This window comes from Carassius gibelio, chromosome B14, assembly GCF_023724105.1.
Source record: "Carassius gibelio isolate Cgi1373 ecotype wild population from Czech Republic chromosome B14, carGib1.2-hapl.c, whole genome shotgun sequence".
Classification (NCBI taxonomy): Eukaryota; Metazoa; Chordata; class Actinopteri; order Cypriniformes; family Cyprinidae; genus Carassius; species Carassius gibelio.
Window position 1 is genome coordinate 23,960,840 of NC_068409.1, and position 27,891 is coordinate 23,988,730.

General features: G+C 36.7%; 4 protein-coding genes across 11 annotated transcripts; 2 read left to right on the top strand and 2 right to left on the bottom strand.

Moving 5' to 3' along the window:
* Positions 1 to 3,019: 3,019 nt before the first annotated feature.
* LOC127971507 (Golgi-associated kinase 1B-like) lies at positions 3,020 to 7,139 on the bottom strand. The gene is made up of 4 exons (XM_052574548.1): positions 6,124 to 7,139; positions 5,240 to 5,448; positions 4,886 to 5,112; positions 3,020 to 4,086 (listed from the first exon to the last, which is right to left on the bottom strand). The coding sequence occupies exons 1-4, from the start codon at positions 6,926 to 6,928 to the stop codon at positions 3,879 to 3,881; spliced, it is 1,449 nt and encodes a 482-aa protein (XP_052430508.1). The 5' UTR covers positions 6,929 to 7,139; the 3' UTR covers positions 3,020 to 3,878.
* Positions 7,140 to 7,485: 346 nt separating this feature from the next.
* tmem144b (transmembrane protein 144b) lies at positions 7,486 to 14,234 on the bottom strand. Of its 6 annotated transcripts, none has more exons than XM_052574552.1 (12): positions 14,071 to 14,234; positions 13,732 to 13,854; positions 13,540 to 13,662; positions 13,364 to 13,476; positions 12,618 to 12,698; positions 12,038 to 12,119; positions 11,823 to 11,896; positions 11,434 to 11,552; positions 11,215 to 11,334; positions 9,141 to 9,238; positions 9,000 to 9,057; positions 7,486 to 7,786 (listed from the first exon to the last, which is right to left on the bottom strand). In XM_052574552.1, the coding sequence occupies exons 2-12, from the start codon at positions 13,774 to 13,776 to the stop codon at positions 7,590 to 7,592; spliced, it is 1,110 nt and encodes a 369-aa protein (XP_052430512.1). In that variant the 5' UTR covers positions 13,777 to 13,854; positions 14,071 to 14,234; the 3' UTR covers positions 7,486 to 7,589. The 6 variants fall into 6 exon arrangements, with proteins under 6 accessions (XP_052430512.1, XP_052430510.1, XP_052430511.1 ...); XM_052574550.1 differs by having other exon boundaries at positions 13,364 to 13,463; positions 14,158 to 14,220; XM_052574551.1 differs by having other exon boundaries at positions 9,004 to 9,057; positions 13,364 to 13,463; positions 14,071 to 14,206.
* A 285-nt stretch (positions 14,235 to 14,519) lies between these two features.
* On the top strand, positions 14,520 to 18,504 carry adh5l (alcohol dehydrogenase 5-like). Of its 3 annotated transcripts, none has more exons than XM_052574557.1 (10): positions 14,520 to 14,648; positions 14,847 to 14,954; positions 15,311 to 15,412; positions 15,679 to 15,826; positions 15,993 to 16,080; positions 16,177 to 16,396; positions 16,490 to 16,750; positions 16,932 to 17,064; positions 17,161 to 17,299; positions 18,086 to 18,504. In XM_052574557.1, exons 2-10 carry the CDS (start codon positions 14,937 to 14,939, stop codon positions 18,108 to 18,110), a joined length of 1,134 nt encoding a protein of 377 aa, XP_052430517.1. In that variant the 5' UTR covers positions 14,520 to 14,648; positions 14,847 to 14,936; the 3' UTR covers positions 18,111 to 18,504. The 3 variants fall into 3 exon arrangements, with proteins under 3 accessions (XP_052430517.1, XP_052430518.1, XP_052430519.1); XM_052574558.1 differs by having other exon boundaries at positions 14,569 to 14,704; XM_052574559.1 differs by lacking the exons at positions 14,520 to 14,648; positions 14,847 to 14,954 and having other exon boundaries at positions 15,683 to 15,826.
* A 378-nt stretch (positions 18,505 to 18,882) lies between these two features.
* On the top strand, positions 18,883 to 25,553 carry zgc:77938 (Alcohol dehydrogenase class-3-like). Its single transcript, XM_052574556.1, has 10 exons — positions 18,883 to 18,974; positions 19,658 to 19,731; positions 19,836 to 19,937; positions 20,088 to 20,238; positions 23,607 to 23,694; positions 23,815 to 24,034; positions 24,128 to 24,388; positions 24,565 to 24,697; positions 24,888 to 25,026; positions 25,233 to 25,553. The coding sequence occupies exons 2-10, from the start codon at positions 19,714 to 19,716 to the stop codon at positions 25,255 to 25,257; spliced, it is 1,137 nt and encodes a 378-aa protein (XP_052430516.1). The 5' UTR covers positions 18,883 to 18,974; positions 19,658 to 19,713; the 3' UTR covers positions 25,258 to 25,553.
* The last annotated feature ends 2,338 nt before the right edge of the window (positions 25,554 to 27,891 follow it).

The following is a 27,891-nucleotide window of genomic DNA, read 5'->3' on the forward strand; positions in this document are numbered from 1 at the left end:
GAATGGAACAACTGAAGGAAACCTGGCTATCTGCCTCAGGCGTGTTGTGCTGTTTTAACACGCAGATAGCATCTTTCCAAACTAAAAACCCATGACCAACATGCATCTCAGCAAACATCAACAGTGGCACAATTGAAAACCTCCTTTATCTCATCTCAAAAAAAGCATTTTCAGGCCATAACATGCCCTGATATTTGATTTAATCTTTTTTTTTTTGCCCATCTGTTTTATTCATTTAATTTTTGGCTACACATAAACCATGTTAATGTTAAGCAAGACTCATATTCCAGATGGGAAACTGAGGGGGGCTAATGTGCCCATGTTATGTCTAGAGCTGCTTGTTTTTGTGCAGAGGTATGAGCTCTCTTCGTTGCTTGCATTCTGTCTGATGCTTTCTGCTCGTCAAACTTTTACTGTACATCTGTCTGCCAACCAGGTGGGATGTTGCTGGGGTCGATGTTGTCATAGCAACAATGAAAAGGAGGAACGAAAAAAGTCAGACAGCTAGCAGCTGTGTAAAATTCCTTTCCATAGTTTCACATGCTTGAGAAATGGAGCAGGTCATCTGGTGCAGGCAAATGAAAGGATGATTTTAGGATACAAAAATGTGAAACATTGGTATGAAAACAGTTGTGAGTTGATACGAATGACAAGAAATGCAATTAAAAGCAATTGTTCTGGGTATAATAGTTCCAAGAAGTAAAGAAACAACATGGAAAGTCTTCTAAATTAATGTTCAGCTGTCTTTTAGAAGTCTGGTTAAGGTCACAAGCTATGGAGGAAAATGGTGGTAATATCCTAGCAAAATAAGTGATCAGAGCAACTGGTATAAAAGCTTCCTTGTTAGGATATGAAATGAGGGAAAGAAAAAGTGGAAATGGTCCCTCAATGACATACACAGGGTGGCGAGCACTGTTGTGTTACTGTTCTTAAACTCGACTGAAGAAACAGACAGGAAGTGATTTGATTGAAATTGTTGTGTCAACTGAAAGGAATTTCACTGCCCTTCAAACATTGAAATAAAATGAGGTCATACGTAAAATCAGCTCTCAAAAGATGAATCTTTACATTGCAATTATGGTACGTTGCATTTGATATGATGCAAACAGCTCTTCCTTGTGAATTTACAGTGGGAAAAAAATCTGTACTACTACTTCTATACAGTGGGAAAAAAATCTGTACTACTACTTCTATAGAACATTCTAACATTCACTGGTGGTGGATGAGGAGATACCCCCTGACAATGTAAAGCGCTTTGAGTGTCTAGAAAAGCGCTATATAAATGTAACAAATAATAATAATAATAATGAGAAAACATCTGCAAGATGCAAGGTTTCAGTAGGGTTTTCGAACATTGCCACTTGATTGTTTCACAAGTGTTTGCATATCATCTAGATGAGCAGAAGTGATTTGACATTCCAAATGACCTAGCTGGTTTTGTCTGGCAAAGTGTGTGGCAAGACACAGCAAGTTTACTGTGCAGAGCAGAACATCTGAAATGCATTCTGGTTAGCGCTGCCAAACATTAATTATTTTCACACAAATAAAAGAACCCTTGAGCTTATGTCTGTGGGTAAGTATACTGTATGTGTCTGTACATTTTTAAAAGGGGTCACAGTAGGCTCTGAGAACTGACTGGCTGAACTGAACTGCAACGCAAATGAGAAAGGGAACAGCAAAGAATGAAGACAGCTGAACTCAGCTGCACTCAAACTGAAAGATTCCCAGCATTAAAATGAACATAATAGCTGTTCAGGGGTTACAGCGAAAACAGAACCAAATACTTTTAATGTGATGAGTAAAATTTGATGGCAAACTTTTAAGTTGGCTTGAAAAAGCCAGGCCAAAAAAAATTAAGATGTTTTAAAATCTTGAAGTAATTTTAATATTTCAAGTGTGAATGTTTGAAGACAAAGTCTGTCAGCATGATTCAAGCATGATTCAAAACTGTTAACATGCTGTACAACTCAGAAGATGGATGGTAATAGATAAGACATTGTTGATGTACTGTATTTGTTCTTGGCAGAATGAATCTGCTACACAGCTGCAGGAGGATTACTGCTGCTGTTGATTATTACTGTTGTTATAGATTAGTGCTGCTGCATTTTGTGCAGTGTTTGATACTGCACAAAATAACCTGTGGTAGATCTATACAGGTGGAGCATTGGGGAAGGTGGAGTGTTTCAGAGGAACTCTGAAAATATGCTGTAAAATGCTCTAGTAGATGCTAACCAGCTAACCAACCAATCAGCTTGTGCCAAGTCATTTAATGCTGTGAATAGCATCATTTAGACCCATCAGCCTGCTATATCTAGAGTTTCATGAAATAACTAGTTATTTAGCATGATTTGGCATGTTGTTGGGATGTTGCTAACATGATTAACAAGTACCTAACATGACTTAATATTGATATTGATAACATCCTGTTAACATAATTAACATGTTGTTAGCATGATTAAGTACTTTGCTATCACATTGCTAACATGATTAGCATGTTGCTAATGTTATTAGGATGTTTATAGCATGATTACCATGTTGCTAGCATGTTGTTAGCATGTTGTTAGCATCTTTTTACACATAAACATGCATTTAGCATGGTTTAGCATTTTGTTAGCATGTTTCTAGCATGATTTGCATGTTGTTTTTCTTGTTGCTAACAACATAGATAGATAGATAGATAGATAGATAGATAGATAGATAGATAGATAGATAGATAGATAGATAGATAGATAGATAGATAGATAGATAGATAGATAGATGGATAGATAATTTTAATGCATGAAGTGGAGGCCAAGTACCACCTAAAGCCAAGTCAATTAATCTACAATGGTGATTAAACTGACTTGGAATTACCTGTGCAGTTTTAATTCATTCCTGCCAGCCAATCAAAATCGAGTGTTCGGACAGACCATGGTATAAAGTACTTATCAAACCATTTCAAAGGTCATAAGATTTTCTCAAATTTTACAAACAGTGGTGCTAAAAATGAATGTAATATTGAAATGATTTTGCGATGAACTGCTATGTAACCCTTTAATTTTAGGTATGTATACTTTTTACAAACGCAAAACAACAGTACAAAAATAAACCCTTCAGATAGCACAATGAATACTGACATTTATATGAAAGAAGATTCATATCATCTTCACAGTGATCAATAAGTGCAACATTAATAGATTTAACAATGATGCTGGACCATTCATCATGAACCCCATCATCACAGCAGAAAAACAATTGCAGATTATAGCAGAAATGTTCTTATAAAACTGTATTGCAGATTGATATGAATAACTGACTGAAACTACATATTGAGTGAAACATGCATTGATAATAAAATTGAAAGTAAAAGTGCTTTGGCATTGTTAATGGAATAGCACTCACTCTTGTCATTACTAAAACAGGTGTAGTGAGAAATTTCACTGTTCTCTGTGACAACCTTACACCAAAACAGACTGGCTGTGGGACATCGATGTGCAGCTAACCAAAAGTCTCAGTTTGAGCATTCAGATTGCTTACATCAGGTTTGCTGATATGTCATTAGTGGGCGGGATTTTGGACAGAAGAGGCAGTTGAACTCAGAAACTACGGCTGGTAGAAGTTCACGAAACATCATATCACTTACAGTGCCTTTAACTTGTGGAATGTCAGTGGTGCCAAAACTTAGCCCTGTAACTATAATTTCTTCTCCTCTTAAATGTGAGGAGCACTTAAAACAACACAAAGTGCTCTTGATTTCTGTAGTGCATAGAATTTTGACTAAAAGAGCTTAAATTCAGCAGGTCTTCATTGGCATACTAATCTGTCGGAAACATCAACGCTCATTGGAAACCAAAAGGTTGGTGGTTTGTCTTACACATTGAAAGCTGAAGCACCATCTGTCAAGAGTTCATAGGTACTACTTTAATCCCATGAGCATTAATGTACGTGAGCAGGACTTTGGCTCTTCTCTCAATCACGTCAATGAGTTTTTCAATGCCTTGACGGCCCCCCTGACTGTCCCAGTACTGCTGGTCGAGAAACAGCGATTGCAGGAGCTTTTCCCTGAGACGCTGAGACCTCAACACTGACACAGACTGATCTGGTAGTCTGAAAGGGAAAATATATTAAAGGAATATGGTAATGCACTCCTAAATTATTAAAACAAACAAAAAATTTTAATAATACACAAATCAAAAATCATTATACCATTTTCAGAATCTCCTCAAACTAAACTGTTTTGCTAACTACCCTATTATGCAATACCCCGCTGTAATGCAGATAACGTGCAAGCAGTGATACTCAAACACAGCAATGGCCCATCATTTCTTTTGATTTATGTTACTGCACAAGTGAGCTTGCGTTCCCAGAGATATCACATTAGCAGCATTGCCAGCAGAATCCCTTAGCTCAGACAGCACGTGTCAGATTGTTGGCGTATGTATTTGCTTACGTCTTCAGTGCTGTTGTGGAGGTGTTGGCTTACTGAAAGCCCAAACTTGTGGCCTCACCGAAATGAATTCAGTTGCAGTCTTAGTTACAGCAATTACAAACCACCTCAGATTGTCCGGTAAGGACAAGAACAGAAGACGCCCCAAATTATATTTTATTTAAAACCATAATAATGTCTATTTAAACCTGATGACCTGTGGCAGCTTGTAATTTAATCGAACAAACTGTAAGGATTAATTTCTTTGGGGATATAAGTTTGAAATTAAATATTCTGCAAGGCATTTTAATTGAAATTGAATAAGGGTATGTGTGAATGATCGTTTAAAAAAAAAAAAAAAAAAAGATCATTTGCACAGTATCTCTGCAAAACCTTTGTGATTTTTGACACTTACAAATGTTATTATGATATACAAATTAAAAATCAAGTGGTCATATTCAATCTCTAACTCTTACTCACTCTTTGATTCCCTCTAGTAGCCTGAAGTTCAGATTCCCCTCGTCTCGGTCAAAGTAGCCCTTGTTGTTGAAGAAAACCAGGTGGTGTGGGTCATGTTTACGGTGGACTATGTGTCTCAGCTCTATGCTGTCCTTGTCTCTGCATTCTTCATGGTGACCAAGCTCAACACAGGTGTCCTCTGGGCGAGGCTTGAATCCACAGCAGTTTTTATCTAGGCGTTCATAAATCTGAGAAGAAACAGTCTTTTTGCTTTATGGATTTAAGGTAAAATAAAATGTTTCAGTTGGTTTTCTGAACAAATGTTGCTTGTCACCAAAATTGCAACACAGAAAGACACTGATAAAAGTGGAGTACCTGCAGGAGGAAATCAAAGACTACCAGCTTGCTCCATTCGTGATGGTGGATGCTGGTGCAGCTCCACTCTGGTTTAGGGATGACACCCCGATGCCAGCACTTGTGTTTGAGGGAGGTTTGATATGAGCCCCAATTCAACTTTTCAGAAGGTTGATCTACTACTGGGCTTAAAGAAGGGTCCCACAAAACCACTGGACAAGGCTGACCATCTGAAACAAGATTAATATACTGTATATACATTCATTAGTCATCAGCAGTCATACTTGCTTTTTCAGTAGCTCATGACAGCTTTTGGTTACACTGAAAAGGCTCCTAATTACAGAAACCCAAGTCTATAAAATCCACACAGATTTCATTGCATTATATGATAAATTAATAAAGCTTTCCTCAGACTTTTCTCAGAAGTGACTTAACTTTTTTAGATATTTTGCAAAGACTTTAAATCAAAATATGATAAAAAAAAAAAAAAAGAAAAAAGAAAAAGAAATTACCACTTGGTTTGATATTTTTTTTTATCTAATGTACATATTATACATTTTCCCTCGGTTTCACAGATAATGTTTAAGCCTAGTCACAGACTAAAATGTAATTTTAAGATGTTTCAAATTGCATTGACTGATCTTAAGAGAAATACTTTTGGTACACTAACCCTTAAGCCTAGTCCTAGAATAAAACGCAAGTCTGAGCTTTTTAAATGAAAGAAACTTGCACTGACTGATCTTAAATCATATCGGTGCCTTTGTTTTGTGTCAAGATGCCCACCAGTAATGTTTTTTTGGTTCTATGAAACCGAACCTTTATTCTCTTGTAATGCGTTCTCTAGTAATCTTTGGTTTATTCACAACTTTGGAAAAAAAAAAAAGTTTTTATACAGTGAACACTACCTCCAAGAGAGTGGAATCGTCTGCTGACAGCTGGCAAAGTTCTGTTCAGTCCCAAGATCCTGTCCAGATGAAAGGCGAACACCTCACTCATGTCCAAGGGTCGCTTGACAATACCGCAACATTTTCGACACTCAGCAACTTCGTCCGTGCCATTTGTCGCACTTTTAAATAAAATGAAAGAAGAGAAGCCCGGAGGTGCCACTTCATCAATCTGCGTAATTTTACAATCGGCCAGAAAGCGCATGGCAGTAATGTCATCATTGCTGAACCACGGAGGAGCTTTTTCACTGTATATCCTTATGGTTGAATAACCAGTGTCACTGGCATCAAGCTCAGAATATCCCAGTCGTTTGTTAAGGGTGTTTGTATCGTGCCCCGCGTCGTTCGCCTTGCCCTGTGTGCCACCCTGCGGTCTCACTTTAACTTTCTTTCTCCGGAGTTTGGGTCGCACTGTGCCCCTGATGATGGCCGGTTTGTGCCGCTTAGATTTGAGTGTTATATACACCACATTAGACCTGGTCGGGCTCACAGACTCATTCACCTCCACATCAGCGGGGTCCTGCGCATTTTTACTCTGGGAATAAACGCTATTTCCAGTCCACAGATCAGGACGTTTGTCCTGGCGAGTAGACGACGTGCGACTAACATGAACGGTGAAAAACAAATAAACAAAACACACTACAGGTATAATCAGATACTTCCGAAGGGCAGGATATTTCCAAAAGTTGCAGACTTTCAAAAACGATACTGGCAAACAAATCAAAGCGACGCAGACATTTCCAGGACGAGTCGAATGCGTATCCATTGGTACGAGTGTCTGCGCATGATTAAATCGATTTTCTTTTGGAATAGCGTTCGTTTCGTTTACATATTGATAGTAGACAGGAGCTCCAGATGGTCCACTCAGCGCAACCGCTCCAGCATGAATGAGACAACTGCCCCGATGCCGGATCAGCTGAGATAACAGTCACATATACTAACAATGTTGCTTGTCCTTACGCCACATCTGCAAGCGCAAGAGTCTAGAACGCTCTCATTATAAAGTACACTAGACACATTTTCCTATATATATATATATATATATATATATATATATATATATATATATATATATATATATATGAGTGTGTGTGTATGTATATATCATTGCTCTTTTTGTTGTTTTTGATTGCTCACATCAGGAATTAATTGTTTTAAACTGTAGAATTTTAGATTGGACTCTAGATTATATACACACATTTTTATAAGAGCTTGTCCAAGCTTTTTCAGTCTGTCTTCTGAAGGTCATATTGGCGAGATAAGTCATTAAAATTAATTGGGCAAAAAATAAATAAAAATAATAATAATTCTTGGACTCCGATGAAAACTTAAGACTCAGTTTCCTGTAGCCAGAAAGGGGGAACGGTTTAATTCAAATATGTGAACTTACACAACACCTTGGGTTAATTTTAATAGCAATTAAAATGCTAAAGCAGAAACGTGCAATTCACACCAAGGGCTTCCAAGCAACTGACATTATGCAAGTTTGGCTTAAAACTTGATCCATCATTGCCATCTTGTGGTAACATAACGTACAGACTCAAATCTTTGAATAGGCTGTTAGCAGGGAGCCAGCCAGAACAACACAAGTAGCCAAAGCAAACAGCAGCAAGTTCCCAAGTCCCTAAGGAAATAAAATCAGTTTGTTAGACCAGCCTGAAGAGAAGAAGTTGACTCTACTTAATTTCTTTATTACGAGTAATGAATCAATATATATATATATATATATATATATATATATATATATATATATATATATATATATATATATATATATATATAAAGAAAGAAGAAGAATAAAAAAAAGTTGCTTTATTGTGCCATTCCAAAGAGGCAAAAAAAAAAATCACTTTCACAGACTTTAAATTAAATGTTCCCTCCTGGTGGAATGACCTGCCTACAGTGTCTCAATCAAGCAGCTGTGTCCTTAAAACACTAAAAACACATATCTTCCATCTTTATTTGACCCTCTAACTCTAGCACTCTCTATTATAAAACTTTTCCCTTTTAGACTTGCACTCAATTCATTTACTAATTGCTTTTCTTTAAAAAACAAACACTAGATTTTCTAATATTTTTGTATTCTGTCTATTAGTTTTTTATTATAAAATTAAAAGAAAAAAAATGCACTAGCTTGCTTTACTCTTTTTCTGTTCTGTCTTTTTATTATAGCACTTGCATATGATTGCTGTTTTGTTGATTTTGATTGCTTCCATTGTCCTCATTTGTAAGTTGCTTCAGATAAAAGTGTCTGCTAAATGACTAAATGTAAAAAGAATAGCTGTTTCAATACATTGTGTTCTCGGAAGTTAAATCAACATAAAAACTTACAGGGTTACTCCACCCCAAAATGAAAATTGTCATTAATCAATCACGCCCATGTCGTCCCAAACCTGTAAAAGCTTTGTTCGTCTTCAGAACACAATTTAAGATATTTTGGATGAAAACCTGGAGGCTTGAGACTGTCCTGTAGGCTGCCAAGTAAATAACAGTGTCAAGATCCATAAAAAGGTATGAAATTTGTCATCAGAATACTCCATCTGCCATCAGACATGCAATCTGGGTTACATGAAGCAACAGGAAGATTTTTTTGTAAGCAAAGAAAACAAAAATAAAGCTTTTAGTCATTTTAAGGCAGTCTATGGGACAGCCTCAAGGTTTTCATTTTCATCCAAAATATCTTAAATTGTGTTCCCAAGACGAACAAAGCTTTGCAGGTTTGAACGACATGGGGGTAAGTGATTAATTACATTTTATTTTAGGGTGGAGTATCCCTTTAAATTCAGTTGAAAAATGCCATCTGAAACACTGAATGAATACAAATAGCTTTATGTTACCTACTTTGACCTCTTTAAACACCACACTTCCCCACAGAGCAGCGACTAAGCCATAACCCTGAAAGCAAAGTAGAACACATTATCATTAAAGGTGAATGAGGATGTGGAAGATTTTTTTTTTTTTTTTTTCATGATACTTACAGCATTAACTATAGGGAATGTGATCACTGCACTAAGGTAGTAATTTGCCATAAGCCAGGAATATGTGGCTAATCCCCACATGAGGCCACACAAAAAACCTGCACGGAAGATCTTACTTGAACAGAGGAACTCAATTCAGCAGAAAGGTGATAGAATCTCTGGAGGAATAATTTGTATATATATATATATATATATATATATATATATATATATATATATATATATATGTGGTGGGCCGTTAACGGGAGACTCTTATCGGGCAATAAAAAAAAAAAATATATCGCCGTTAATCTATTCTCAAAGTTGGTTTGAGAGCTGGGTCTATACTAGGCGAGCTATGAAACCTTGATATTTTAGCTTGGATATATACCTAGCTGAATCTGTAGGGGGCGAAAACCATATCTATGGGCGAGAATGACTCTTTAAACCTACTGTGAAATTACCACATCAAACGTGACGTGCTAACACGGTGTGCATGCAGAGAGAGAGAGCCGCGTATCACGGACAGCGACACGGACAGAGCTCTATTCTGCGAAGTTCTCCTTGCGTATTCTGCGAAGTCCTTCCTGCACCTGAACGAACAAATACAAATCGCAGTTTGAACAAACAAAAAGATGTGAAAGAGCCCAATTCAGCAGCGTGGTGTTCTGTTGTTCAGGGCTCACGCAGAGAAAGGCATCTCAAAACACTTGAACACCGAATCTGCTTCTTTTTGCTCTTGTGCCGACAAATACATACAGAATGTCAAAATACCCGCCTTAGAAAGTATGCTCGAAAAAAACTGTCAGGTATGTCTTAAGTGAAAGTAAACGGTTGAGGAAAAAAGGGGATGTTTATTATACTGGATGCATTCATCGTCTCTTAAAGTGACCGCGCTTAATTTAGCTACTAGCTGCTGTAATGTTAATCCAAGAAAATTAAAGAAAATCACTCACTGCTCTTGACTGAATTACTTTGTAGTTTTAACAAGAATTAATGCACAGTCAAACCAAAAATTATTGAGACACCAGATATATTTTTTTATATATTTGACTAGTAGGTACAGGACACTATAATAAATTTATGTAAATGAGTATAGCAAAATTAAGTGAACTGACATATTATACCCAAAGAATCTTCATACAGTGAACTACTAGTGAAATTGTTAATTGTTCAGCACCACGTATTGCTTATGTGTTTTGTTTTTTTTCTGAATTGCTAATGCAAACTTTTCACACCACAGTCTGAACAAAATTAAGCATTGCTTGGAAATTGTTCAACAAAGTATTCATGGTACTGTAAATATTGTCATAATAACATTGTCACGGTCTGTAGTTTTGGTTGATTGTAATCAATTACATATCAAGTTATGACATTATCAAGACAAATTTCTGACAAACTTTAAGTTCTTGTCATATCTTAGAACCATTTTAGAAGCAATAGCAAATAAACTGTAATAATGTGAGAAATGTTGAAGGTGTCTGAATACATTTTGGTTTGTTTGTACATTTAATTTTTACATTGAAGACTATCCAGTGCTGTTTTACATTTAATTATTCAGATTCTGTACCTTGACACCTACATACTTGAAAAAAAAAAAAAAAAAACTTAAACATTGTGTAAACAGCACAAATAAATAAAAAACGAACGAACATGGCCCATTGGTACAAGCTTCACTGGGGCCCCGCTGACCCCAGCTACAGCCCTGGGTGCAGAAGCAGCAAGGACTTACACTCATTGTGCTTTCACACAGAATGCATTTGCAGTCCGTTTATCGGTACGTAAACTATCGATCACCTGGAACGCACTGACGGACCTCAAACCGTGTGAACGCTGGAATCCGTTAACATGGGTGCGAAAAAAAAAAAAAAAATGAAACAAACATATGTATATATGTGTGTGTATATAAAACAACATACACACACATATTATATATATATATATATATATATATATATATATATATATATATATATATATATATATATATATATATATATATATATATACACCCATATACATGATGTTACAAGGCAACATGGTCCTTTCATCTAAATTAAAATAAAGATGATGCAATAGAAAGCACATTAATTACCAGGTAAGATGGCTCTGGGATAAATCCGAGGCCTGTTCTTCATGACTGCACAGTAAGCAAGAAAATACACTGTGCTTGTGAGGAAAATTCCACTGTAATGGGCAAAGCAGTAGTCAGTTTCTGTAATGGATGGCCAAAAAAAAAAAAAAGCCCATTAATCATCTCATTAAGCTGTAGTACAAATGCATGTCACTTTAAATTTAACTAATATATACATACCCTTCTGACTGGATCCAGTGAACATACTAGAATTGGTTGTGGCATGGACTTTAATATAGAAAACAGGCATAAAAGAAGAACCATAAAGGACACCTGAAAATACGGCCAAGATGCAGCCACTGTAACAAGAGGATATCATGAAAATCCATATTTGATCTTTATCATCCAGATATTTGACAATACTAGAATGTAAAGCTGAAAATACAACAGACGTTAATTAAAAACTGTAATATAAAAATGTATTGATTGAAAAAAAAAAAAAATAAATCAAACAAGTGCAAGAATATTTTACCACAGAAGCCATCAAGCTCAGACTTTCCAGTACCGTGTTGATGGGCTAGAAATGTGAGGAAAACCACACAAAGCTTGGAGGGCCTACAAATACTTACAATACTCTCTTGCTCTTTGGTGAAATTGTGTCCACCCATGAATCACTGGGGCTTGTGCTGTCTGGATTCAACCTCTGAGGACAGACGTATGAATGCAAGTACTGTAGCACTTAATCTCAGCAAAGATTTGTGTATCCGAGACATAATACTCAAAACAATATTCTGCATAAACTATCATAATGTCCCTTAATGAGACAAAGCCCTAACAAACCTACCCTATCATCAATCAACAAAGGCATGGTTTCGGCAGATGTGCGTTTCTGAACATCAGTTTTCACAAAGAAGAATATGATGGCACTGAAACAAAGACATGATTGTGTTACACAAAAACCATACCATAAGGTTCTCTCTCACAATAAATAAAAAGGTAAGGATGTTTTTATTCCATATCCCATAAAATCAGATGGAATTATGGATCCAATACAAAGTGACTTCAGGTCTTAGGAGGAGATTTATCCTGCCTTACATAGTATATTACATTTTCAATTTCAGAGAAACTTTTAGACGAGTACAGACAGCAGCTCTTTGATCTCAAAAGGATCTTTGTGAGGTGTAACTCCTAAATGAAATAGAAAAATTTTCGGGATGGAAATATTGTCTAACCACATATTAAATCAGTGTGCCTGCAACATTTCCATTCCATGGCCATGGGTTTTAGCCATCCTTTTGAGGACACAAAGTAACTTTAAATTTCAGCCTTCATTTACCAAAGAAATATCCCTTTAATGGTCTGCCTTCACATACTATACACACAACTAATGCTTAAGGATATCACATTGCCTTCTCTCTCATTACCTTAGCAGACAAAGGCCAGCTCCACAATAATTGTGTATTGGTTTGGATACTTCCTCTGGATTCAGACCAAACCAGCCAAACCTTGAAAGGAATGAATTAAGAGGTAAATTCACCTCTGCCTTTAATTAAAAACATGGGTAACACTTCACAAGGTCCCATTATATTAACTTCTCACTGTTGGTTACATTATAAATCTGTTAAAGTTAATAAAAATACAGCTGTTTGTTGTTAGTTTATGTTAGCTCAGGTCCAATATTAATAAACATTAACATGTAAAACTTTACATTTTTAATCATGCATTATTAAATGCCGGAATTTACATTAAGATTAATAAATACTTTAGAACCACTGTTTTCATTGTTAGTCTGTGTTAACAAATGTAGTTAAACTAATCTTAACAAATGGAACCTCAATTAAAATAATATATTTATAAAAACATGCACTAAAGAAGTACAACATAATACTTCTGAGAAAAAGTATGACTCTAATTTTAAAAAAGGCTTGAGTTGAGCTTGAGTTAAAAAGCAGCACTAATAATATTTATATAAAAAAATCCATCAGTGATCTGTCATCTTACATAAACTGCTTAACATTACATATTTAGCAATGATTTAAGTTTCATCAAGCAAATGTTATCAGTATTGGACTGGACTGGTTCACCAACTCATCTAGCCTGGGCTAGATTCAACTCATTTCAACTCATCCCCTAGTTTAAGCCCCTTCTGTCAAACATCAGTCCGGCTTACCTTGAGCTTGTCCATCCAATTAGCATTGCACTGGATCCCCAAAGCAAAATTCCAAGTCCAAGGCCAATAAACTTCACAACTGGGACTGCTGTTATATTTCCTGAGAGGTAAATCTGTTACAATGCAACAATGGTATATTTTAAACACAGGTTCATTCACTCACACATATGATTTACCAGTTGCCCAAAGTGCTCCTCCAAGCATAGCAGCAGGATGGGCTCTGGAGGGGCGGAACAATGTGTCCGTAACCAGTCCAACAAACCAGATAGCTGAACAGCAAATCCACTGAAAAAACATTCCTGTAAAGACAACAGATTTTAGCACAAGGCCATTCAAATGTTGGCTTGAAGCATAAAAGTTAAACTCACCATCACCAGTATCAACCGTTTTGACAGGAACAAAATAACTTCCATAAAACAGCACTGAAATCACACAGGCCACAAAGCCATAAGTGGTGTCTGTACTACTGGCTTCATTAGAGGACAAGGGCTCTAGGTATAAAACAAAACGGAAGTTTGACCACACACTTATTGCATGTATGTTTCAAAAAAGCATTATAACTGTCTGCAATAGAGCAACTTTTTATTTTCTAAGCACAGAAATTGCCAAGCCCAAACACCCAGAGGTGACACAGCAGCATAATGTCCGTCAACAACAGATCGATCAAAATATTTCACTTTGTTGTTAACACTTAACATTTAATATACCTTCAACTGACAATGTGCTACAGCATCTTACAACAAAAAGCACAATTACAGCTAGTAAAGCCATCAGTGTCCTGCTTTGCCCCTTACTCAGGGAGTAAGCACTGCATTTGTTATTGTAGCAATGCATGAATGCAGTGTAATGGTATGTTGTAAAACAGGTGTCATTAATTGTCCCCACTATCCTGCCCTACTAACCAATCAGGGTGTTGTGAGGAGGTACTTCTTTTTCTTTAAAGGATCCTCAGTCACCATTTACTGTCATTAGAGTTTTTTCCATACATAAAAGTGAATGGTGACTTGTTTTTTTTTTAAACTGAGGGTATAAAAAAGGTATAAATAATAATATTTTGAGGTGAGTTTTTTGTTTGAAATTGACCGCAGTTTCCAAACAGCTCCACTAGATGGCGATTGCGTTCCAGCTTGTTTTGATTCCGCAAGTCTTTGAGCAGAAGGAGGGCGTTAGCCAATCACAGGACGTTTGGCCAGCATCCCAAATTCTGTTTCTGAATATGCAAAACAGAAAAGAAGTACCAACAACACTGCTCTGTAGCATAACCACGATAAACCTTAATCACTGAGTGAGTTAAGAGTAATAATACTATGCATTACCTGCATTAAACGTCCTTTTTTAAAGGTAAAATATTGAAATGTGAAGTAAGTGATTAATAGTACACTAGGCTTACGAGAGTACTGGAATTAGTAGGCAGTGAAACATTTCGTGACATTAATAACCTTTTTTTTGTATAATCATCATACTAGTTCTGCTTTTGTTTCAGCATTTAAAATGGCATAAATGTTTAATCTCTGCAACGTTGTCAGTAGCGGACGAAAGACCACAGTCACTGTATTAAAAGTGTGTCGTTGCCATGGAAACTGAGGGTAAGGTAAGGATCTAACGGGAAATTAATGCATTGTTGTAACAAATTAAATCAGTCCCCAATGCTCACCAACGCTCAATTTATTTCATTTATTTGACAAAAACACAGTAAAAGCGGTAGCATTTTGAAATAATATTACAAATGTAAGCAACAGCATGATCCATAAGAAATCCTTCTAATGTGTTGATTTGGTGCTGATTTTCAATGTTCAAAAGCGCACTGTTGTGCACAAAAAAATGCATTTTAGGATTCTTTGATCAATAGAAATAACCGCATTTATTTGGAATATAAATCTTTTGTAACATTATAAAAGTCTTATCTGTCAGTTTTGAATGGTAGTGTATAATAATGTTATTTCTCAGGTGATCAAGTGCAAGGCAGCAGTGGCCTGGGAACCAGGAAAAGCACTCTCCATTGAGGAGGTGGAGGTTGCCCCTCCCAAAGCTCATGAAGTACGAATTGAGGTACAGTAGATTCATAACACTATATTTATCGTGTTAGGCAAGATGTAGTAAAAATGTAAACCCAAACTTAAAACACCACTTAAAGATAGGCCTGAGAATAACCACATTTCTTGCTATGAACCGTATGCATTTGAATGTACCATTATTTAAAAAATTATATGTTAATTTTATTTAGATTTTTTTTTTTTTTTTTTTTTTTGTACTTTCAAAGAACCAAGTATTATTTTATTTCACTAAGAAGTGTCTTTTCATCAACTCTTTTTAAGATAGTAGCATCTGGACTATGCCACTCAGATTGGGCTTACCTGTATGATGCTGCTAAAATGAAGCCACAGCCTTTTCCTTTGATCCTGGGACATGAAGGGGCTGGGATTGTTGAGAGTGTTGGTCCAGGTGTCACAAAGGTATCTAAAGGTAGACCAAAAATCTATAATAAACACTTCTAATATCCTTATTAAATGTAAGTTCTGATTTCACAATTAATTCATCTTAATCACTTCGTCCTAGATACATGAATGTAGAAGTGTGTAGGCATGTCACATGCATTATTTCAGAACACTTTATTTTGATATATCTGCAGGAGATAAAGTCATTCCTCTGTTCCTGCCACAGTGTGGACAGTGTGAACGCTGCCTGAGTCCAAAGACAAACCTCTGCACCAAAAACTGGTTATAATAATACTGCACTATTTATTTATAGTAGATACTAAGCATTTTTCATCTGATTTTGAATAGATGTTAACTGTAGTTTTCTCTGCCTCCCAGGGACAAAACTCAACAGGGTGTTCTTGCAGATGGCACCAGCAGGATCACCTGCAAGAATCAGCAGATTTACCAGTTTATTGGTGTCAGCACCTTCTCTGAATACACTGTTGTGCCAGAGGACAATGTCACCAAGATTCACCCGGATGCTCCACTGGACAAAGTCTGTCTGCTGGGCTGTGGAGTGTCTACAGGATATGGAGCAGCAGTGAACACAGGCAAAGTGTGTGTGATTTCCACTTCCACAAGATAAAAATAACATCCCACCAGCTTGTAGCACGTGTTATATATATTTTTTTGTCATGGTCTTCCTCAGGTAGAATCTGGCTCTACATGTGCGGTGTTTGGTTTGGGAGCTGTTGGACTGGCAGCTGTCATGGGATGCAAGGCTGCTGGAGCTTCCAGGATCATCGCTGTAGACATCAATCCAGACAAGTCTGAGATCGCCAAGACTTTTGGAGCAACTGAGTTTGTGAACCCTAAAGAGCACAGTCAACCCATTCAGGAGGTGCTGAGGAAGCTGACTAATGGTGGCGTTGACTTCTCTATTGAGTGTGTGGGGAATGTAGGAGTAATGGTAAGTTCCTATAACCAGTGTGTATTATTATTGAATGAACTGTAAGTTTATTAGTAGAGCTGTATTTTTCAAAGATGTTGAGTTCTTACTTCAGTGTTGTTTATATACAGTTAGGAACTCAAGTTGCCATGCCTGTATGTGCCCTGAGGTTAATTGAACTAATACAATTTCCTCTGACCAGAGAGCAGCTGTGGAAGCGTGTACTCCTGCAGGGGGAATCTGTGTGATTGTGGGTTGGATTGAGGTGGAGGAACTTTCCCTGGCACCCCTGGATATCCTACTAGGAAGAACTCTGAAAGGCACTTATTTTGGAGGTAAATGCTTTCCCTGTATATAAAGTAGTGTGAACTGTTATGATGGCAAATGCACAAAATTAATAATTGATCAGTAATTATCCTGGTGATTGACAGGTTGGAAGAGTGTTGAGGCGGTGCCCAGACTTGTTCAAGACTATATGAGCGGGAAGCTTTTGCTGGATGAATTTGTGACACACAGACTGACTCTAGATCAGGTTAACCAGGCCTTTGATCACATGATCACTGGGAAAAGGTCAGTTCTTTGCATCTATTAATGAACACAGTTATGCAATTGTTGTATGATGAAAAACACAAGTAAATGCTTAAACGCTATCTTAAATGCTAAATAAATAATCTTGTAATATTATGTAATGTTCAGCATTATCAAAAGTTAATATATAATATAAAAATTAATCAATCTTTAGAATAACTCTCACAGTTCATATACGTGGCAGTAGCCAGGGTTTGAAAATGATTGAGGTCTATTATTGCATCAAAATGTATTAATACTTTACTATAGGGTGGAGATAATTTTATCATTTGTTAATTATTCATGCAAAAATATCTACATAATACTATTATAGTTTTCATCAATAACCATTGCTATATATATTTTTATACGATAACTTGTTTTTGGTAACATTGGTAATGTTTTTGAGAGTTGATATCATTATATTTTTTGCATTTGCCTAACCAAGTGAGGAAACCTGTTAGCAATATCCGTGTTTTTTTATTTTTATTTATTACTGTCAGTTTAAGTGCAGACTATGCAGTGTTGCCAGATATTGCTATTAAAACAAATAAAAAACAAGAAAAATAAATAAACTGAAATTATACATGCAGACAATCATATGTGGAGTGTTAAACAGAATGTCATTCAGAGAACAAATTTTGTACCTCTGAACGTTCAGAGGTCCGGACCTCAAGTGACCTCATAGCCGGCTACAGGCATGTTCATATGGTATTGCAATATTAAGTCTAGGCTTGAATAATTGGCAAAAACTTATGTAATTTGTTCATCTGTTTCTCTCTTTCTTAGTATCCGGACAGTAATTGAGATGTGAAATGGCAATTATTCTCAATATCCTTCAAAACAACTCAAGTATTTTGGTGGGTTCCTCTAGCTCTCTAAAGCCTCACAGTGTCAGAAGTTGAATGTCATTATGTACTTTGCAGACTAGTATAGAAGACTATTTTGCAATAAAAAAAAGGATTACAAAATAAAAGACAGTGATTATCTGTCTGCTAATCCAAAGGTCCATTTTCACTGCCTGTATGTATTGGCTAAAGTAAACAAGCACTGTGAATTAAAGGTGCCGAAGGAAAGGAGAAGTCACATTCACTGAATAAAGCATTGCTTGATTTTTTTTTGTCTATTGTCTCAAAGAGAATACAAAGACAATGTGTGTTATGATCAGAAACTGTTCCACACAATAAAGCCACGTTTGTTGAATTTGATTGTTTGTATCTCTTCTTTATTAGCAGCCAATAGCAAACTTGCAATGCAGGACATCCTTAATTACTTCATTTCTTTTATCTTAATGTACAGCTAGTGTATCTCTCCCTTCTGTGTGCCTCAAGACCAGCAGTGTAAAATTTTGCTGGTCTTACTTGTATTATTTCTTTTAGGCTGACAGTCATTGAATTGAAATAACACTTCAGTTAAGTGTTGCAAATTTCCATGTGGCTTCAATACATGCTGATCATGATCAAACTTGTTTTGCTTTTGCTGCCGTTGGGAAGAGAAAGGTTGACTTATAGTTATCTGAAGGTCATCCAATCACATGCAAGCAGGACTTTGTTCAGCGGTTGTATTGGTCAGTCAGCTATAACACATTTAGAATAATCATATAGCAGCTGTGCACCAGTTCAAAGTACACTAGTATCAGCAGATCCTCTCCTGAGCCCTGGCAAAACCAGCTCTGCGCGTAAGTTATTAATAGCATCCAAACATTTGCAAACTGTAAATCTGTGCATGCAGTCATCGGTTTTACTGAATGCATTCTAAATACTGGGAACTAGACAAAACTGCATTTTAGCTTTGAGGGATGACACAATCCCCAAAATGTAAATGAATTAAAAAAAATCATTATTATAGTATCAGTATAAATATTAGCCAATGATTTGTACCTGTAGATTTAATATTTAAGAAATGGGTACGGTTTACAAACATTAGCATTCTACTATGAAATGTGTTGCATGCTTCGCAATGTAAACTTGAATGAATGTAACATGATATAGTGCACTTTCATACTTCCTTATTGCTACACCACACAAGGGTGTGTAAGACATATGATGCCATATATGCAATGTCATGCCTATGTGCACAGATACAAATATTAGTGGGAACAAGGCTTTAACTTATGTCTGATATGTTTCATAACAGTTTGTTAATGATGATAATCCATCAGAATAACTTTAAAGTGACAAACTTTACATGAAAGCTATTGTCCCCTTTTATTTTTAACCTGTTAGTGGGATGGTACTTACAGTAAATTATGCCCTAAACAAATATAAAAAAAAAATGCAAGAATGCATGTTTATTTATAATTAGCCATGAAAAACTTTTAACAAAAGTTTTATCTATTTATTGTTGTTCATGATCTTTTAGGAGGACGTTTAGACAACATTGGAAAGGATTCACTGTATTAAACGTGTGTGGTTAGCATGGAAACTGAGGGCAAGGTAAGGACATAGATAGGAGAAAAAGGTAGCTAAAATCCTCAAATGTTTTTACAAAGAATATGAAACAAATCACATTACTTTTTTTTCTTTTTTCATTCTCTAAGGTGATCAAGTGCAAGGCAGCAGTGGCCTGGGAACCAGGAAAACCATTCTCCATTGAGGAGGTGGAGGTTGCCCCTCCCAAAGCACATGAAGTACGAATTAAGGTACAGTAGGTCCATTACACTTCACTGGCCATGTCTGCATGTAATCCATTTACATTTAAAACTTATATGTAGACTTGCAATGTGATGTTGCTTGAATGAGTAAGCAGTATTTCTATATCAGACTAATGACTATCAGTTGACCTTTGGCAGATAGTAGCATCTGGAGTATGCCACACAGACTGGACTTTCCTCCATGAGGTTGGTAAAACTATGAATCCCCAGCCCTTTCCTGTGATTTTGGGACATGAAGGGGCAGGAGTGGTGGAAAGTGTTGGTCCAGGTGTCACAAAGATGTCCAAAGGTAAAACATAATCCACCATGGAAACTACAGTTATATATATATATATATATATATATATATATATATATATATATATATTAGGGGTGTAACGGTTCACAAAATTCACGGTTCGGTTCGGTTCAATACACTGATGTCACGGTTCGGTTCGGTACGGTTCGGTACGTTTTAGATACAGCAAAAAGAAAAAATTGGCAGATAAATTTCCTTGATTTTTTAAAAAATGTTTTATTTATTAAAACTAACAAAGTATGTGTTTTTTTTACATTGAACAATGATGGAGCTATTCTTTACCCATCTTCTATGGTGTTTTCTTAGCAGCATACTGTATAAAACAAAAATAGCTCCTTATAAATTTTTTTTTAAAAATTAAATGTAATATTGTTGTAGTGGTTATGAACAAATACAAAGATGTAACTCTTTTTATATGGAACTCTATAACTCTTTATATTTAGTGTGTTTTTACTCAATTGGTTCTCTATTTGGGCTTATGTTTTTTGGAACAAAGCAGGAATTACGGTCTGTCTGAAATGGGCTCGTGAAGGAAAATTGTAATGGGGCTCAATTACATTAAGCATGTTCTTAAAACCTGCGTTTTCCACTACAGAGTAAGGTCTCATATCCGCGGCTATAACGTAAATGCACCATTCGCTTCGGTGATGTCCGTATACGGAGCCCGGGACGTCACCTGTAGGAGAAAAAAAAGCAATCCGTGGCGACGGTTTTGCAATCCGTCCCCTCAGTTTATAAACCGTACTCACGAATTCATAAACTGTTCACTCGATTTAACAAATCGTGCCCACGGATTAACAAACCGTGCCCACGAATTTCCAATCCGTGCACTTAGATTTTGTAAACCGTACCCTCGGTTTTTGAATCCGTACCCACGAATTCATAATCCGTGCGCACGCTTTCGCAATCCGTTCCCTCGGATTTGTAAACCGTACTCACGGATTCATGCAGCAAACTCCTACGTGTTAACATACAGTTTTATTGAATATTATTATGTGGAATAGGTTTACATCAAAGTGTCTTAAGGCTGGTTCACACGGCAGGATAATTGGGCCGATTTTAGCCCCGATTCAGCCCTTCCGACAATCTTAGGATGCTCCGATTATCGTAAAATAATCTGATCAAATATTCCTGCCGTGTGTGGTGTGTTAAGACTAATCTCCTCTGCTCGGAAGAATGTCGGGACCGCTCCGATCTCAAATCGGGGATATCCAACATGTTGGATTTATTTTGCCCGATTTCTTCTCGTGTGTGGTGTCCCCCGAGGACAAACAATCACGCAGCCTGTGGACTGTGGCGTGTAGCCAATCAGAAAGTGAGGTGACGAGGCAGTGATAGTACCGGGAAACAAAATCAAAACAGCCGGCGTATATAATATAACAAATACAAATAAAGTCGATGGGCATAACTACATCCACAACTGCAGTCCACCAGAGTACATGGAAACTAATATATGAACGTTTATTTCAACGGTTATTAATCTGTGTAGTACGTAACAACATTTCTATGAGATAAAACAACAACTTATCTCCATATCATGATATAGCAAGTATAGTCCATGCTCGCGTCGTCTCCACCTCTTTGACCATCGCCTTTTCTTATTTTTCTTATGTTTTTTTCCCCGTTAAAAACAAAGCACAAACTATGGCCACTGCATCCTCTTTGTCCGCCATGATTGTTTACTCTAAAGTCACGTTTGATCTCGAGGGATTTTGCGAGATTTCCCGTCTGACCTGGGAATGCTCGGGAGTCAAATCGGTTCGTGTGTGATGTGTTGATATTGCCGTGTGGCTGCACACCACACACGGAGCGACCAAAACTGTTAGACCCGTGATTTTTTATCGCCGTGTGTGGGGTCTCTCAGGTTTGGAAAATCTGCCGACAATTTTAAAATCGTCCCGTGTGAACCAGGCCTTAAGTGATTCTCTATCAAGTGTAGTACGAGGTGGAATACAAAGATTTAATAAGAAAGATGCGCATTAAAATCTTGTTCAATTGCTGATAATCTATAATAGCACTTGATTATTATTGTGCAATAAACCTGGCATTGTGACTGACTCTGGAGTAATTTTTTCCTCTTTTGTAAGTTATTTTGGATAAAAGATTCTTATGCATAACCTGTTTAATAATATATAATAATGATACAAATAAAAATAAAGTTATTTTTTATAATTTTAATTTGTAGGCTAAATAAATGAGTACAAGACAGTAAAAATATTTGTCATAAAATAATTTGTGAATTGCTTTATTTTTAAATAACCTTTGGACAGTTTTGGAAATGCTTGTGTACAATTCTTTCTTAACATGAAGACTTATTTTTGTGATTTTATTATACTAAGCTCCACCCACCTCACCCCACCTGCCGGAGTTAGATGCATGTTTCACTGTTAAGTGTAAAATGCGTGTCAGTTTTCAAATCCGAGGGAACGGATTGCGAAAGCGTGCGCACGGATTATGAATTCGTGGGTACGGATTCAAAAACCGAGGGTACGGTTTACACAATCTAAACGCACGGACTGGGAATTCGTGGTCACGGTTTGTTAATCCTGGGTACGATTTGTTAAACCGAGTGAACAGTTTATTAATTCATGAGCACGGTTTATAAACTGAGGGGACGGATTGCAAAACCGTCGCCACGGATTGATGTTTTTTCTCTCCTACAGGTGACGTGCGGGGCTCCGTACCGAGCCTTCAGCGCGTACTGAGTGAGCGAGCGGCGCCTGACTGAGTAGCCTAACATAAACATATAAGTTGGTGTTTTTTTTTCTTCGGGGGTGTCAGGGGCATTGCCTGTTACGTCGTTTGGGTTATTGGGCTACCTTGTTGAACGCATAACATTATATTTCACACACCTTTTTTATTTTCCAAATTTAATTAATTAGTCCAACGAACCGTTCGGTACATAATGCGTACCGCGTACCGAACCGAAAGCCTCGTACCGAACGGTTCAATACGAATACGCGTATCGTTACACCCCTAATATATATATATATATATATATATATATATATATATATATATATATATATATATATATATATATAATGTCCTGAAATCTAAATTTTGTATCTCAATTTACCCACTTTTGCATAAGTATAAAAACATGCACAATATGACAAACTAATGCAAAAATAAAAATAAAATAAAAATAATACAAAATAAAAAAGGCATTTAGTGTATGTATATATATATATATATATATATATATATATATATATATATATATATATATATATATATATATATATATATATATATATATACATACATACATACATATATATATATATATTTTATTATTAATTAAATTTTTGCTCTAACTCAAAACATTTCACCACCATTCAACCATTTATCTACAGGAGATAAAGTTATTCCTCTAGTCGTGCCACAGTGTGGACAGTGTGAACGCTGTCTGAGTCCAAAGACAAACCTATGTACAAAAAACTGGTAAGTTAATGTTACTGAGCGATGGTTGTGTGATTTTTTTTTTTGTTCTTCTGAACTCATAGACTATATTCATGAGTTAGGTGATCAAACAATTTAATTCCATTTAATTCCATTTCCTAGGGAGATGAATCAGAAATGTCTTCTTGCAGATGGCACCAGCAGGATCACCTGCAAGAATCAGCAGATTTACCAATTTATTGGTGTCAGCACCTTCTCTGAATACACTGTTGTGCCAGAGGACAATGTCACCAAGATTCACCCGGATGCTCCACTGGACAAAGTCTGTCTGCTGGGCTGTGGAGTGTCTACAGGATATGGAGCAGCAGTGAACACAGGCAAAGTGTGTGTGATTTCCACTTCCACGAGATAAAAATAACATCCCACCAGCTTGTAGCACGTGTTATATTTTTTTTTTTGTCATTGTCTTCCTCAGGTAGAATCTGGCTCTACATGTGCGGTGTTTGGTTTGGGAGCTGTTGGACTGGCAGCTGTCATGGGATGCAAGGCTGCTGGAGCTTCCAGGATCATCGCTGTAGACATCAATCCAGACAAGTCTGAGATCGCCAAGACTTTTGGAGCAACTGAGTTTGTGAACCCTAAAGAGCACAGTCAACCCATTCAGGAGGTGCTGAGGAAGCTGACTAATGGTGGCGTTGACTTCTCTCTTGAGTGTGTGGGGAATGTAGGAGTAATGGTAAGTTCACAAGTTCACACTTACATATAATTATATGGAGTATAGTAATGCATTTTTGGCATGCTGTCCAGGGAAGGGCACCGAGCTTGAGAATCCGAACCCAGAGTACTAAAAGTGTAGTTAGAACTTGATGTGAGGAGATGGGATGCTGATAAACTGTCATATCTTACAATCAGAGGTCCGCTGTGGAAGCATGTACTCCTGCAGGGGGAGTCTGTGTTATGGTGGGCTGGACCAGGATGGGAGAACTTACTCTGGTTTCTGAGGATATTCTACTAGGAAAAACTCTAAAAGGCTCCTATTTTGGCGGTAAAGCATGCATGATAAATTTAAATATATCTTATGATGATCTACTGTAGCCTATATGTTGCAGAACCAGGTTGATGTGATATGGAGAATTAGGTCTAATCATTTACAGTCCTCTCCAATTTTACTGTGTATTAGTGGAAAACACCTGCGATTGAAAGTAACTTCTCTGTTCTTCCTGTCTGATTGACAGGTTGGAAGAGTGCTGAGGCAGTGCCCAAGCTGGTACAGGATTATATGAGCGGGAAGCTTCTGCTGGATGAATTTGTGACACACAGACTGACTCTAGATCAGGTTAACCAGGCCTTCGAGCTTATGATCACTGGGAAGAGGTAAGTTCTGTGAATCTACTATGGATCTTGTATTGTGGTAAGCATTGCTACAAAATATGCCTGACATATTTCAGTATTCTAGAATGGTCATATACCACACACATTGGTCAAGAGAATAAATTCTTTGTTATGGTGTCTAATTATTTCTATATTCATACATACATATATGCTCGTAACCTCTTTCTTTTTTTCTTGCTCTTTTTCAGTATCCGTACAGTGATCAATATGTGAGACTGAACAGAATTAAACAGAAGTGTGTATATTCTGTTCTGACTTCACATCGATCAGAGAAGAATCTGTGTTGTCATCATGCAATGCAATAATGCAACAAAGCTGCATAGGTCTCAGTTCAAATCTCATGGGTCCCAAATCTTAATCAACATTATTGTACAGTAAACATGAATAAACTTGTCATTCATATTCAGTATAGCTTAATATCTACTGTATAGAGAAATGCTTATATTCTCAAGGAATATGTATTGAGGCACAATGTAGCTGTTTCATACTATAAAGCTTATTCTGATGCATTTGATTTGCTTGTATCTTCTTTTTCACCAGTAGATGGCAAGCCTGCACTATAAACATCCTTATTCACTTCCTTTGTCTTCTGAATGCTGTCTGCATTGAGACTAGTGAGTTTCTTCACTCTAACCTTTAATATTTCATACCACCGTGGCATGGCTCAATATCTGCTAAGTGTTCCACATCTTTACAGAGCAAACCATGAGCACTCCTGTCTCTTAACTACCATATACCATTATTGCCCTTTGAAACCACTATCCTCTAGTTTCTATCTACAATAATATTGCCATCTCAGCCTTTATTGTCTTCTAGTGGGACGTGTGAGAGGTCTCTAGAAAAATAGAAAGAATTTTGTTATAGGGAGATGGATGGGTGCATGTCACTAGGGGTTGCATGTTGACCTTGGTAATATTATATATTGATTTAATATAGCATGCTCTTGAGGGTTAGAATAGCAGTTGTGGCCTGTCAGAGCCAGAGACAAAAGGCTGGCTGGGGAATGCCTCTCCATGATGAACTGGGATGCCTGTCCAGGAATTTGCTTTATTGTAGCTCCATTCAGATCAAATGAATACCCTTGGCAGATCCCCCTACCCCGTTCCCATCTTTATTTAAAATGGAAAATGAAGTAAAGTCTTCCTCACGTTTACCCCACCTCTGCCATATTGTGCAATCGATCAGAGATTCTAAGTTTTTGTTGCTCTTTCCACTGGAACTGAGAAAGATTGCTGTAAAATGGAGACATCAAAAGATAAAAGACAAGTAGCAACAGGTGCTTTTCACTGAGCTCATTTGTGAATGCAGAACAGATTTACAAAGGTCCACATAAATATGCATTCAGAGAGATCCTGCATCTTTTTTTCTCATTCATTAAAGCTTTTCTCAAAATAAAATAAATACACAAAGATTTATAATTAGTTAACTGGGCAACTCAGGCTGTTTACTTTCAATTAGTTGGCAGATGTGGACAGTTTTATGTTACTAGAGGGTAGCGTGAAATTTTAAAACCTTACATTTATTGTGCTAATTATTTTAGCAGTCAAGACAGTGGTTGGAATTAGAACAAGTGATGTCTAATTCTTCAATGAATTGTCCTTTTGAATCAGTTTGTTCAAAGGAAAAAAAAAAGTGTATTTTCAAAATCAGTTGAACCAATTGCTTTCTAAAATGACTAGTTTTTTAAAACACTTCTGCTGGTTAATGCAAAAATATGTTCAATGAAATGTTCACCAAACATCGCAGGTTTTTAAAAATTACATGATTTAGAACCTTTATAAATTGCACGCCATTATAAAGTCTGTATGTTTATTACTCACATCCTTACATCTGCATTATATTCAGCAGCCTATCTCTTTATGTCTAACCTGATTAAGGTCTATTGTAGTCTACAAAGTATAGATCTATAATACTATAATATTATTTGATAATATTCTTTACTATAGTAAACACCCTTTACTGGTGAACAAGTTAAGAACAAGACAATGGCAAGAAATTTACTGAAAAAAAAAACTATTTAGGCTAAACTTGTTTTTTATTTATTTTATTTTTTTATTTTATGTGAATGAAATGTTTATTTTATATTTTAAAAAATCCCATGCCAATTTAAATAAGTCACATGTCTGTGGTAATGGTGTGACCTTTGATTAGGCTGCCCTGTGTGTTTTTCATCAACATGATTGACGTACAAATAGAAGGTAGATTCAACTAAAGCTATGGAGTATCAGATTCTAATGAAGAATAACGATTTGTCCTGTGTGCTTACCATGACAGATATGAGACATATTCCTCTCACATGAGCGTGGTCCAGGCAAATATCAGGCATTTACCCTGCCAAATGTGTAGTCAGTACTGTGCATCATTCAGGAAAGGAATGGAAAATTGACAAACAACGGAAATGCCAGCATAGGCAAATATTGCTGAGCAAATATAGCCTGGAAGAGAAAAAAATGTCAAAGGGGCTGAGTTGCCTTCCTCGATATTTAGATGGGGATCAAAAGATTTCTCCCTTAATTATTATATTTAATGTGTGTGAAGGTGTTCAAATGTGTGTGGGGGTGCACCTGTGTGTTTGAATGTGTGACACTGCTAGCTGGTGGTGCAGTGAATCCTAGAGCCAAATAACATTGGCCGCAACGTAGATCTTCCAGCGATCATAAGAACCAACTTTTTTATTCTTGTGCATGCTTTAACCAATATATTGTCTATAAGTTCAACTGATAGTCACTCTTTTATTTTAACCAAACTAGGTAGTTAGAAACATTTCTACCCAAGTAGCTTAGGTGCTGAAAATACATGACAAACTGGTCAGACCATGTAGGATCTGGGCCATAATCTATAGAGCGT